Raw genomic sequence first — 14,298 nt, forward strand, 5'->3', positions numbered from 1 at the left:
TCTCTGTAGGTGATGGCTTTATTATGGAAGGTTTGGGAATCACTTCCTTTTAGGGAGTTATAGAATTTAACGGCTCTTTTCTGGATTTTGATAATTAGTGGGTATCGGCCTAATTCTGCATGCCCTCCCTCCCTCCACAGACACTACACCATTCCCCCCCACTCCTCACCCTGCAGCGCTCCAGTTGATGCTTCAGAGGTTCAGGCTCTGAGGCCGGTGGCTGCTGGACCTTCAGCCAGTTCTCAGAGTTGACCACAGCTTGCTCCAGTTGCTGCCAGAGGTTATAGAAGGCCAGGATCTTGCTCTGGTAGGCCAGCCACTCCAGCCTCTCAGCCAGCAGGGCACAGAACCCATCCCAGCGAGTGTTGAGCTCCTCGGCTGCTTTCTGGATGTCATCAGCCCTCCTACTACCACCCTCTGGAGGGACAGACACAACAGGACAGATGTTACAGTCAATGACTCATCTATCCACCTGTCTGTCAGTCTGTCTGTCTGTCTGCCCATCTATCTATCTGCAGAGTCTTCAGAAAGTATTCACACCCCTTGACTTATTCCACATTTTGTTGTGTTACAGCCTGAATTTACAATGGATTAAATAGATTTTTTTCTCTCACCTGTCTACACACAATACCCCATAATGACATCACAATACCCCATAATGACATCACAATACCCCATAATGACATCACAATACCCCATAATGACATCACAATACCCCATAATGACATCACAATACCCCATAATGACATCACAATACCCCATAATGACATCACAATACCCCATAATAACATCACAATACCCCATAATGACATCACAATACCCCATAATGACATCACAATACCCCATAATGACAAAGTGAAAACATGTTATTAGAAATTTTTGAAATTTCTTAAACATGTAATACAGAAATATCTCATTATTCTTACACTTCTTATCGTCCCAGAATATGTTCCTTGTTAATCCTTAGGCCCTTATTGCGCCAATACTGGGATAACACTATACCATGTAGGAGAGACCTTGTTTCTGTCTTATGGAGCTGCTCCAACCGTCCAGAAGACCACTGAATCTCCCTGGGTTTCCAATGGGAACAGTGTCTTGCTGGAATCAGACTCGGGCTTCAGTAAGTCTGTCAACATCTTCATACATCATTGTTAGAGGAGCTACGTTCACAAACAGTTCATGAAAAGATAAACAACGTGCTCAACTCCATCTTATATAAACTTAAATCAAGTGTTGAATCCTCGTATATAATCCAATGAACAGAAATAGTACAGCACTCCGGTAACTAAACTTACATCGACATATTTTTATGGCCTCACAAACGTTTCGGGTACGAGCCGTTCTTCAGCGTGCAAGGCAATGGCAATCAATGTCACAAGTTATCGTCTCCCTATTCTAGGTTTATCACAGGGTTTATGAGATGTATTGATGGCATGGAGGATGCCGTCCATTACATTTCTGTTTGTGTCCGATAAAGAACGTGTTTCCTTTCAGGATGTTTTGGTCAGGCAAGATGTTAATGGCCTTCTGAGAAACAGTTAGAAACACCAGTCATCTCAGCAGTTATCCCCTTCATTAAAAACAGCTGACTATACAGCCAACTCCTTGTCATTAGGCGCATGCGTGACTCTGATTCATCATTAGATGTACATCGCCAAAGACTTATGTGAACGATTCAAACCAAGAGGTTATAAAGAAGAATTATTGAGTAAGACAAAAGAGCGCGGAAATGCATTCTGCAACGTCAAAAGAAATCCCTCTCCTTCCTCTGCGACTTTGGTGTCCACCTACCGTCCCATTTCAAGGTGCATCCAGGAAGTGGTTAATAGACATGGAAACATATTACACAGTGACCCCAGCTTTGGTAAAGCCTTTGAATCCCCAGAGGTTTGGCTGTAAGAGACCCAGGAATGTTTAGTAAGGTCAGACTTTGTCTAAGAAACAATATTTGATGTCTTATCAGTTTCCGGACGGCAGATTCCTTGTCACAACTGTCCACTGTTCCACTCTGCCCAGAGGGATGTTCCAGGTAGAGTAACATGTAACATGAAATTACCAACTGTCCACTGTTCCACTCTGCCCAGAGGAATGTTCCAGGTAGAGTAACATGTAACATGAAATTACCAACTGTCCACTGTTCCACTCTGCCCAGAGGAATGTTCCAGGTAGAATAACATGTAACATGAAATATGTTGTATATGTCCTTGTATATGTTCCGGTCACTTCTATTATGTGGGTGAGACCAAACGTGAACTTACGACAAGGATATGTGAGCATAAGAGCTCTATTCGCAAAACAGGATGAACAGAATCACCTGTTGCCAGGCATTTCAACAGCCATAATTATGAACTAAGTACCTTCTATTATATGGGCATTGAATTGTTCTATGGGAGGAGATAGGGATCAATGATTTCTCCAAAGACATACTGGTAACGCATGGCCACTCTTGTCCCAGCAGGCCTTTTAATGAGGAATGTTATTTTTCTCATTTTTTTGTAGTAGGTTATAAGTAGTCCAAACATTTAGGTAATGACATCATAATGCAATTGTATTGTGTGTCTATCTTTATTTGATCATCATGTTTCCCTCACAGCTTCCCTAACCCTCACAGCTTCCCTAACCCTCACAGCTTCCCTAACCCTCACAGCTTCCCTAACCCCCACAGCCAGCTTCCCTAACCCCCACAGCCAGCTTCCCTAACCCCCACAGCTTCCCTAACCCTCACAGCTTCCCTAACCCCCACAGCTTCCCTAACCCCCACAGCTTCCCTAACCCCCACAGCTTCCCTAACCCTCACATCTTCCCTAACCCCCACAGCTTCCCTAACCCTCACAGCTTCCCTAACCCCCACAGCTTCCCTAACCCTCACAGCCAGCTTCCCTAACCCTCACAGCTTCCCTAACCCCACAGCCAGCTTCACTAACCCTCACAACTTCCCTAACCCCCAGATTCCCTAACCCCCACAGCTTCCCTAACCCTCACAGCTTCCCTAACCCCCACAGCCAGCTTCCCTAACCCCCACAGCCAGCTTCCCTAACCCTCACAGCTTCCCTAGCCCCCACAGCTTCCCCAACCCCCACAGCCAGCTTCCCTAACCCCCACAGCCAGCTTCCCTAATCCTCACAGCTTCCCTAACCCTCACAGCTTCCCTAACCCCCACAGCTTCCCTACCCCTCACAGCTTCCCTAACCCTCACAGCTTCCTCTGCTGGGATCTCTTGATTGGGCCAATACTGATGGTTAATTTAGCATTATGCCCACCTGTCACGTTCTGACCTTTATTCCTTTGTTTTGTCTTTATTTAGTATGGTCAGGGTGTGAGTTGGGGTGGGCAGACTATGTTCGTTTTTCTATATTTTCTATTTCTGTGTTTGGCCTGATATGGTTCTCAATCAGAGGCAGCTGTCTATCATTGTCCCTGATTGAGAACCATATTTAGGTAGCCGGTTTTCCTTTGTGTTTTGTGGGTGGTTATTTTCAGTCTTTGTGTGTCTGCACCAGACAGAACTGTTTCGGGTTTTCACTTTGTTGTTTAGTAATTTGAAGTGTTCAGTTTCTTATTAAAAAGATGAACACTAACCACGCTGCGCTTTGGTCCTCCGATGCTTCTCGCTACTCTTCCTCAGAAGAGGAGGAAGAAAGCCGTTGTTATTGTGACATTGATTGCTATTGCTTTGTAAACTGAAGAAGGGCTCAAACCCGAAACGTTGGTGCTGCAATAAAAATATGTCAATTCAAGTTTATTTACCAGAGGGCTGTCCTATTTCTGTTCTTTGGAAAGAAGACCAGGTTCTCCTCTAGGATTTTGCCTGTGCTTCGCTCCATTCTGTTTTTTTTTTATCCTAAAAAACTCCCTGCTCCTTGCCGATGACAAGCATACCCATAACATGATGCAGCCACCACCATGCTTGAAAATATGAAGAGAGGTACTCAGGGATGTTTTTTTTTCTTCAGTTTTACTTTAGTGGTTTATTGCAAACAGGAGGCATATTTTAGAATATTTTTATTCTGTACAGGCTTCCTTCTTCTGTCATTTAGGTTAGTATTGTGGAGTAACTACAATGTTGTTGACCCATCCTCAGTTTTCTCCTATCACAGCCATTAAACTGTAACTGTTTTAAAGTCACCATTGGCCTCATGGTGAAATCCCTGAGCGGTTTCCTTCCTCTCCGGCAACTGAGTTAGGATGGATGCCTGTGTCTTTGTAGTGACTGGGTGTATTGATACACCATCCAAAGTGTAATTAATAACTTCACCAGACTCAAAGAGATATTCGATGTCGGCTGTTTTATTTTTCATCCACCAATAGGTGCCCTTCTTTGCGAGGCATTGGAAAACCTACCTGGTCTTTGTGGTTGAATTTGTGTTTGAAATTCACTGGTCAACTGAGGGACCTTGTATGTGTGGGGTACAGAGATGAGGAAGTCATTCAAAAATCATGTTAAAAACTATTATTGCACACAGAGTCCGTGCAACTTATTATGTGATTTCTTAAGCAAATGTTTACTCCTGAACTTTTTTGCCTTGCCATAACAAAGGGGTTGAATACTCAGCTTTTCATTTGGATTCATTTCTAAACATTTCTAAAAACCTAATTCCACTTTGACATTATGGGGTATTGTGTGTAGGCCAGTGACACAACATCTAAATATAATCCATTTTAAATTCAGGCTGTAACACAACAAAATGTGGAAAAAGTCAAGAGGTGTGAATACTTTCTGAATGCATCTATGTATCTGTCTGTCTGTCTGTCTGTCTGTCTGTCTGTCTGTCTGTCTGTCTGTCTGTCTGTCTGTCTGTCTGTCTGTCTGTCTGTCTGTCTGTCTGTCTGTCTGTCTGTCTGTCTGTCTGTCTGTCTGTCTGTCTGTCTGTCTGTCTGTCTGTCTGTCTGTCTGTCTATCTATCTATTGATCAATCAAGCCCCTGTCTCGTCATAACTAGGACCCCTGAGCCGAATAAACCTGAACGGTCTGTTCATTCATTGGTAATAACACAGTGTAATCAACAGAGAGAAGACTGAAGTATCCAGTACGACACAACTTTCACAGACAATCATATGAAATCCATCCTTGTACAACCGGCCCCTCGTTACCTGACAACAGCACATACTAACCCACGCTGTTGTCAGGTAAACGCCACCATTACACAGGATTGAATTGTTCTATACTAATCCATACCTTCAGTGTTTCAGTGCAACAACAAGAGAACGTGAAAACCCTGTAGCACAGCAGTGCATCGATAACTCTGGTGTTCCAGTTGGGTTCAAGTGTTCTTCTATTCAGAACCTCTGACTCGGAGGCAGGGTGAGACAGTAGGCTCGGTCGCTATGCAGTGACGGCGTCCCAAATGGCACCCTATTCCCTATGAAGTGCACTACATTTGACCAGGTCTCCTATGGGCTCTGGTCAAAAGTAGTGCACTACACGTGGAATAGAGTGCCATGTAAGAGGAAGACAATGTTTATCCTTTATGACTTGTTAACAATGATACAAGGACAGAGGAGAGCAGAGGAGGTGACATGAGACGCAGGGCTCCTCGCCCATGGAGTCTCATAACAAGGACAGAGGAGAGCAGAGGAGGTGACATGAGACGCAGGGCTCCTCGCCCATGGAGTCTCATAACAAGGACAGAGGAGAGCAGAGGGGGTGACATGTGAGACAGGGCTCCTCGCCCATGGAGTCTCATAACAAGGACAGAGGAGAGCAGAGGAGGTGACATGAGAGGTGACATGAGGAGAGCAGAGGAGGTGCTCCTCGCCCATGGAGTCTCATTACAAGGACAGAGGAGAGCAGAGGAGGTGACATGAGATGCAGGGCTCCTCGCCCATGGAGTCTCATACAAGGACAGAGGAGAGCAGAGGAGGTGATGCAGGGCTCCTCGCCCATGGAGTCTCATAACAAGGACAGAGGAGAGCAGAGGAGGTGACATGAGATGCAGGGGCCCATGGAGTCTCATGACAAGGACAGAGGAGAGCAGAGGAGGTGACCAGGGCTCCTGCCCATGGAGTCTCATAACAAGGACAGAGGAGAGCAGAGGAGGTGACATGAGGACAGAGGAGAGCAGAGGAGGTGCATCCTCGCCCATGGAGTCTCATAACAAGGACAGAGGAGAGCAGAGGAGGTGACATGAGATGCAGGGCTCCTCGCCCATGGAGTCTCATTACAAGGACAGAGGAGAGCAGAGGAGGTGACATGAGACGCAGGGCTCCTCGCCCATGGAGTCTCATAACAAGGACAGAGGAGAGCAGAGGAGGTGACATGAGATGCAGGGCTCCTCGCCCATGGAGTCTCATAACAAGGACAGAGGAGAGCAGAGGAGGTGACATGAGATGCAGGGCTCCTCGCCCATGGAGTCTCATAACAAGGACAGAGGAGAGCAGAGGAGGTGACATGAGGAGGGCTCCTCCCATACAAGGACAGAGGAGAGCAGAGGAGGTGACATGAGATGCAACAAGGGCAGAGGAGAGCAGAGGAGGTGACATGAGACGCAGGGCTCCTCGCCCATGGAGTCCCATAACAAGGGCAGAGACAACGGTTGCTATGGAAACAACAGCGAGGGGACAGACGACAGGTAGAGGAGGGTTGCCATGGGGACAGCCGGTGGTGGGTGGGTGTCTGTGTGGCGGTGTGTGCGTGTGTGTGGCGTGGGTGTGTTTCATTTACCGCTCGCCAGCTGATCAAGGCAAAGCAGAGGAGGTGACATGAACGAGGGTTGCTTCCTGAAGTCTCATAACCGCAGAGGAGGTGACATCTCTGGCCTCTCGCCCTCTATCGCCTGAGAGACACCGGTTGAGAGAGGGGACAGAGAGGAGAGGAGGGTTGCCATGGGGACAGCCGGAGTGCTGTGTGGCGTGGGTGTGTTTCATTTACCGCTCGCCAGCTGAGAGCAAAGCCGTGGGAGAGCCTGAGAGAGAGAGAGAGAGAGAGAGAGAGAGAGAGAGACAGAGACAGAGAGAGAGAGAGAGAGAGAGAGAGAGGAGAGACAGAGACAGACAGAGAGAGAGAGAGAGAGAGAGAGAGTTGCTTCCTGAAGAGAGAGACTTCTCTGGAGAGCCAGAGAGAGAGAGAGAGAGAGAGAGAGGGAGAGAGAGACAGAGACAGAGAGAGAGAGAGAGAGAGAGAGAGGGAAAAAGTGATACATCATGGCGATAGTGACAGGCTAACAGTGTAGTGGTAGTAATGAGGTATGGTGCATTTTGGGTAACACTGCATTGTGAGGTGCATTATGGGTAAGGCTGCATGACCTATAACCTCACCAGGACTTTATCGTGGAGCTCCTGTACGCTGCCCTCCTTCCTGGACATGGAGAACTCTGGGCTCTGTAGGATGGCCTTGGAGCGCGTGATGAAACTGTGCAGCTCAGTGAAGTCCATGTCAAACCTGAACACACACACAACAACACGTCAATCCCTGCTCTGGTATAACGCTCCCAAGGTGTAGGACAACGTTAGGACAACCTGTTCACCAACTACACCTGCATATATACCTCTTCTTCTATGTCTTCCTCTGTGATCCAGTTTTTTATGGTTGTGCGATTCTCCTACTAAACCTGAAGACACACACTCTGTCTAATTCACACAGTGCTCTACACGACCACATATGAGCAGTTATAACAACTGTACCGAACATTGTCTCCACTTCACATCCCAAACATCTAAGGCATTCATCTGTACTGGCTAAGATACACAGCACCAACTGAGAAACCGAACTACTCAATAGTGGTTGACTCAGACTAGAGACATAATCCAAACCTACATGTTAGTCAGCCTGTCTCAGGCCCGCCAGGGACAAGAGAGAGAGACTAGCTTGAGTACAGAGGGAGAAGGGGCACATAGGCCTCTGGTCAAAACTACTGCACTATGTAGTGAATAGTGTTTCATTTGGTACGTCTCCAGAGACTGGCTGACAACTGGAATATTGTCTTTAGGCCCGGAATTCAATCGTTGTAGATAATGGATTTTTCCCGCACGGCACACTACACACTAAACTCAGGATGAAATCAGGATATGCAACGATCAAATTCCTGCTATCGCTCAAAGTCACGATCGAATTCCTGCTATCGCTCAAAGTCACGATCGAATTCCTGTTATCGCTCAAAGTCACGATCGAATTCCTGCTATCGCTCAAAGTCACCAAGACTATAATACGTCTACACCCCCTGTTTGGCCACACCCCCTGGTGATTCTGCAGAAAAGTGATTGGAGGAGCCTGCCACCTCACCTTTTCCTGAGCTCTGATTCGACAACAATCTGTCTCTTCTTCTGGGGCGGTGGAGAGGGCAGCGCTGCTTTAGTATTCTTCACCACCACCTTCTCACGCGTCGTCACCTTGGATACGCTCGCCGTCACCGAGTGTGTCAGTTTCGTCTGCGCGGTCTGCACCGTGGTTACAGCCAGCGAGATCTAAAACACACACACGTGTCAAAGAGCACACACACACACACACACACACACACACACACACACACACACACACACACACACACACACACACACACACACACACACACACACACACACACAGTGTCAAGGCACAAACACACACAACCTCAGTGTCAGCTCACACACACAGACAGACAGGTCAGGACACTAACATACACAACATCAGTGTCAGCTCACACACACAGACAGACAGGTCAGGACACTAACATACATACACCAGAGATCCCAAGGATTTGTTTCTATCCTAAAAGTAAGAAAGTGAAGAGTTGTTTGTGTACAGCAATATGCCTGGGAGACCTTCTCTCTTGTCCATGTCATCGACAATGAATGTTAGAGTGACTGTTCCCTAGCAATGTCAGAGTGACTGTTCCCTAGCAATGTTAGAGTGACTGTTCCCTAGCAATGTTAGAGTGACTGTCCCCTAGCAATGTCAGAGTGACTGTTCCCTAGCAATGTTAGAGTGACTGTTCCCTAACAATGTTAGAGTGACTGTTCCCTAGCAATGTTAGAGTGACTGTTCCCTAGCAATGTTAGAGTGACTGTCCCCTAGTAATGTCAGAGTGACTGTTCCCTAGCAATGTTAGAGTGACTGTTCCCTAGCAATGTTAGAGTGACTGTCCCCTAGTAATGTCAGAGTGACTGTTCCCTAACAATGTTAGAGTGACTGTTCCCTAGCAATGTTAGAGTGACTGTTCCCTAGCAATGTTAGAGTGACTGTTCCCTAGCAATGTTAGAGTGACTGTTCCCTAGCAATGTTAGAGTGACTGTTCCCTAGCAATGTTAGAGTGACTGTTCCCTAGCAATGTTAGAGTGACTGTTCCCTAGCAATGTTAGAGTGACTGTTCCCTAGCAATGTTAGAGTGACTGTTCCCTAGCAATGTTAGAGTGACTGTTCCCTAGCAATGTTAGAGTGACTGTTCCCTAACAAGAGTGACTGTTCCCCAATGTTAGTGAATGTTCCCTAGAGTGACTGTTCCCTAACAATGTTAGAGTGACTGTTCCCTAGCAATGTTAGAGTGACTGTTCCCTAGCAATGTTAGAGTGACTGTTCCCTAGCAATGTTAGAGTGACTGTTCCCTAGCAATGTTAGAGTGACTGTCCCCTAGCAATGTCAGAGTGACTGTTCCCTAGCAATGTTAGAGTGACTGTTCCCTAACTAGATGAATGTTAGAGTGACTGTTCCCTAGCAATGTTAGAGTGACTGTTCCCTAGCAATGTTAGAGTGACTGTTCCCTAGCAATGTTAGAGTGACTGTCCCCTAGCAATGTCAGAGTGACTGTTCCCTAGCAATGTTAGAGTGACTGTTCCCTAACTAGATGAATGTTAGAGTGACTGTTCCTCAACAATGCTAGTGACTGTTCCCTGCCTATTCCGTAACTCTAAGTAAAATAGTCACAGGTTTATGGGGTAAACAAACTATTTCAATAAACTTGATGTTGTTCTTTTCTGAGCTAAAAGCCTAAAGTGATGTAATCAGTGTTTGACATGGGCAGGTGTTCGCCGGAGATGACTACCGGCACCTAGACTTTTCTACTGCTCCTCTTATAGAATATTAGATCACCAGTATTGTGGAACTCCTGCACCTCATTATAAACAGTACCGGCACTCAAAATGAAACCGGAACCTATTTCAGTCCAGGTAATGCTCTGGACCTGAGGAGCCTCTCACACTGGATTTACATCTCTACATGAAAGAAACAAGAGCTTCACTTAGATACATTTGTTCTTTCACATTTTTCAAGTGTTACTCTCTCGTGGCTGGGTGGTAGGGTCAATAAGAGAAATAAAGTGTGAGCTATTTAGTTGTTAGGAAACTAAACTAAAGCCCTGATCAGTGAGGTGTGGAGTCTAAACAGTGCTTTATCTCTGATAACACAGGTAACCCTTAACATCCTCCTCTGTGTGATGAAATACGGTACGGTTAACAACCAAATCAGTAGACGTTTTCATGTTGTACTTGTGTTTGTCCAAGTACATAAAGATGCACTTTCAATCTTCTGTATAATCTCAGCCAGTCAAATTGTGCACTATGTCATTAAAGTGTGTACTATATAATCAAATTGTGTACTACGTCATCAAATTGTGTATTACGTCATCAAATTGTGTACCACGTCATCAAATTGTGTATTACGCCATCAAATTGTGTACCACGCCATCAAATTGTGTACTACGTCATCAAATTGTACACTACCCCATCAAATTGTGTACCATGTCATCAAATTGTACACCACGCCATCAAATTGTGTATTACGTCATCCATTCCTGCAAAATATATTTTTTTGCAATTTGATTTGTATGCTATGTAACAAATCCAATTGAAACTATGTGTTTAGAATTTGCTGTGCTTTATAAGATCATGGAGTGCATTTTTAATTCCATTGTACATGACCAAAGTGTGTGGCAGACCTGGGTTCAAATACTATTTGATATCTCTCATGAACGCTGAGTGTTTGCTATAGCCTGGATGGGTCCCGGATAGGCGAAGTTTGCAATTTTGGGACTATTCTAATTATCCAGAAGGCCAGACAAGCCCAGTCAAGCACGGATAAAATATTTGAAATGATTTCAAATAGTATTTGAACCCAGGTCTGATTTGTTGAATATGAATATGCCCTCACACATTATGGTCAGGGACAAAATAGATGTATGACAGACAGGCTAACAGATTGGTCAAACAGTGATATTGGAGTGTCGTGCTGCCATGGCGACCGTGAGATATGAGATAGCAGCTGGCTGACAGCTGATGGATGTTAGAGGTGGTTGATTAACACTGGGCTCATGAAGACACCACACTACAACTAGGGTCAAATAATATGATTATAATGAGCCTGAAAAGAGAGACATATGATTATAATGGGCCTGAAGAGAGAGAGACATATGATTATAATGGGCCTGGAGAGAGAGAGAGAGAGAGAGACATATGATTATAATGGGCCTGGAGAGAGAGAGAGAGACATGTGATTATAATGGGCCTGGAGAGAGAGAGAGAGAGAGAGAGAGAGAGAGAGAGAGAGAGAGAGAGAGACATGTGATTATAATGGGCCTGAGAGAGAGAGAGAGACATATGATTATAATGGGCCTAGAGAGAGAGAGATATGTGATTATAATGGGCCTAGAGAGAGAGAGACATATGATTATAATGGGCCTGAGAGAGAGAGAGACATATGATTATAATGGGCCTGAGAGAGAGAGACATATGATTATAATGGGCCTGGAGAGAGAGAGACATATGATTATAATGGGCCTGGAGAGAGAGACATATGATTATAATGGGCCTGGACAGAGAGACATATGATTATAATGGGCCTGGACAGAGAGAGAGACATATGATTATAATGGGCCTGGACAGAGAGAGACATATGATTATAATGGGCCTAGAGAGAGAGAGAGACAAATTATTATAATGGGCCTAGAGAGAGAGAGAGATATGTGATTATAATGGGCCTAGAGTGATAGAGACATATGATTATAATGGGCCTGAGAGAGAGAGAGACATATGATTATAATGGGCCTGGAGAGAGAGACATATGATTATAATGGGCCTGGAGAGAGAGAGAGACATATGATTATAATGGGCCTGAGAGAGAGAGACATGTGATTATAATGGGCCTGAGAGAGAGAGACATGTGATTATAATGGGCCTGGAGAGAGAGAGACATGTGATTATAATGGGCCTGGAGAGAGAGAGACATGTGATTATAATGGGCCTGGAGAGAGATAGAGACATATGATTATAATGGGCCTGGAGAGAGAGAGACATGTGATTATAATGGGCCTGGAGAGAGAGAGACATGTGATTATAATGGGCCTGGAGAGAGAGAGACATATGATTATAATGGGCCTGGAGAGAGAAACATATGATTATAATGGGCCTGAGAGAGAGAGACATATGATTATAATGGGTTGAGCTGGAGAGAATGTGGTTGAGCTGGAGAGAAAGAGAGACAGAGAAAGTGGTTGAGCTGGAGAGAAAGAGAGACAGAGAAAGTGGTTGAGCTGGAGAGAAAGAGAGACAGAGAAAGTGGTTGAGCTGGAGAGAAAGAGAGACAGAGAAAGTGGTTGAGCTGGAGAGAAAGAGAGACAGAGAAAGTGGTTGAGCTGGAGAGAGAGAGAGACAGAGAAAGTGGTTGAGCTGGAGAGAAAGAGAGACAGAGAAAGTGGTTGAGCTGGAGAGAAAGAGAGACAGAGAAAGTGGTTGAGCTGGAGAGAAAGAGAGACAGAGAAAGTGGTTGAGCTGGAGAGAAAGAGAGACAGAGAAAGTGGTTGAGCTGGAGAGAAAGAGAGACAGAGACAGATGAAGCAGAAGTGACTGACAGATAGAGGGGTAGTGAGAGATAAAAAGAGACAGACACATCTGTAGAGAGGTCAGGTACCTGTGAGCTGCTCCTATCCAGGCTCTGCACCAGTTTGTCCCAGCGTTGGGCGAAGCTCTCCAGCCTGGCTTCCAGCTTATGAGCCACCTCTTTGTTCTTCACTGAGGAGACGAGGTCCTGACACAGAGAACACAGCTTGTCCATGGTCGGTCTCTTCATCTCCAGGTCACCCTTCACCGTCTGAGACACACACACACACACACACACACACACACACACACACACACACACACACACACACACACACACACACACACACACACACACACACACACACACACACACACACACACACACACACACACACACACACACGCGCACACACACATTTATTGATCTGTTCTGTTGAACCTTTATTAAGGGAACCTGGTTGGTGGACATAATCGAAAGTTTCCACCTAAAGTTCTTAAAGGAGAGCTGTCACTAACCACTAACCTCCTGAACTCATTGGCTAAGGGAGCTGCCACTCACCACAAGTTTCCTGAGATCATTGGCTCAGGTTTGTCTAAGACCCGCCCTCACTGCTAGCTTCCTAAGGTGATTGGATAAAGTAGCTGTTACTCACCGCTAGTCTTCTCAGGTTGGCCACCATGTCACTCTGCTCCTTGATGCCACTGCTCTGGATGGACAGAACCAACTTCTCCTTCTGAGTCAACCATGAGTCAAACGAACACTGCAGAGAAAGAGATACAAAGACAGACAGAGAGAAAGAAAGAAATAGACAGAGAGAGAGAGAAAGGAGGAGAGATAAGGTGAATAAGGGCAGATAGGTGAAGGGAGAGGTGCTGTGCTGCTCCTCAAACTTGTATCCAGCAATTCCACCCTGTTCAAGGTGATCTGACCTCTGATCTGACATCATCAGAGAGGTTAAAGCCACATGGTGGGAAACCTGACCGCTCTGCAAGATTGATCTCAGAGAGGTAAGCAGGGTGGATTCCATCAGACATTAAGAAGAGTTTGAACCTATGAACATAGAAGAACCTCAGTCTGTTCCAGAGGCCTGTGTGTAGTCTCCCTTTGGCCAGATAGGTCTGACTCACAACACTAGCCTGTTAGCTCTCTACACAACACTAGCCTGTTCGCTCTCTACCCAACACTAGCATGTTAGCTCTCTAGCCTGTTAAGCTCTCTACACAACACTAGCCTGTTAGCTCTCTACACAACACTTGCCTGTTAGCTCTCTAGCCTGTTAGCTCTCTACACAACACTAGCCTGTTAGCTCTCTACACAACACTAGCCTGTTAGCTCTCTACACAACACTAGCCTGTTAGCTCTCTACACAACACTAGCCTGTTAGCTCTCTACACAACACTAGCCTGTTAGCTCTCTACACAACACTAGCCTGTTAGCTCTCTACACAACACAGCCTGTTAGCTCTCTACACGACAATAGCCTGTTAGCTCTCTACACAACACTAGCCTGCTAGCTCTCTAGCCTGTTATCTCTCTACACAACACTAGCCTGTTAGCTCTCTACACAACACTAGC

General features: G+C 45.7%; 1 protein-coding gene across 1 annotated transcript in view; it reads right to left on the bottom strand.

Moving 5' to 3' along the window:
- Positions 1–6,725: 6,725 nt before the first annotated feature.
- LOC121845833 (dystrophin-like) overlaps positions 6,726–14,298 on the bottom strand; it is a gene marked incomplete at its 5' end in the record, with an annotated part of 49,954 nt that continues 42,381 nt past the window's right edge. The window contains 5 exon segments of the mRNA XM_042317915.1: positions 6,726–6,773; positions 7,255–7,378; positions 8,219–8,400; positions 12,812–12,991; positions 13,377–13,484. Coding sequence (XP_042173849.1) covers positions 6,726–6,773; positions 7,255–7,378; positions 8,219–8,400; positions 12,812–12,991; positions 13,377–13,484 — 642 coding nt within the window.

Source organism: Oncorhynchus tshawytscha, unplaced genomic scaffold, assembly GCF_018296145.1.
Source record: "Oncorhynchus tshawytscha isolate Ot180627B unplaced genomic scaffold, Otsh_v2.0 Un_scaffold_2906_pilon_pilon, whole genome shotgun sequence".
NCBI lineage: Eukaryota > Metazoa > Chordata > Actinopteri > Salmoniformes > Salmonidae > Oncorhynchus > Oncorhynchus tshawytscha.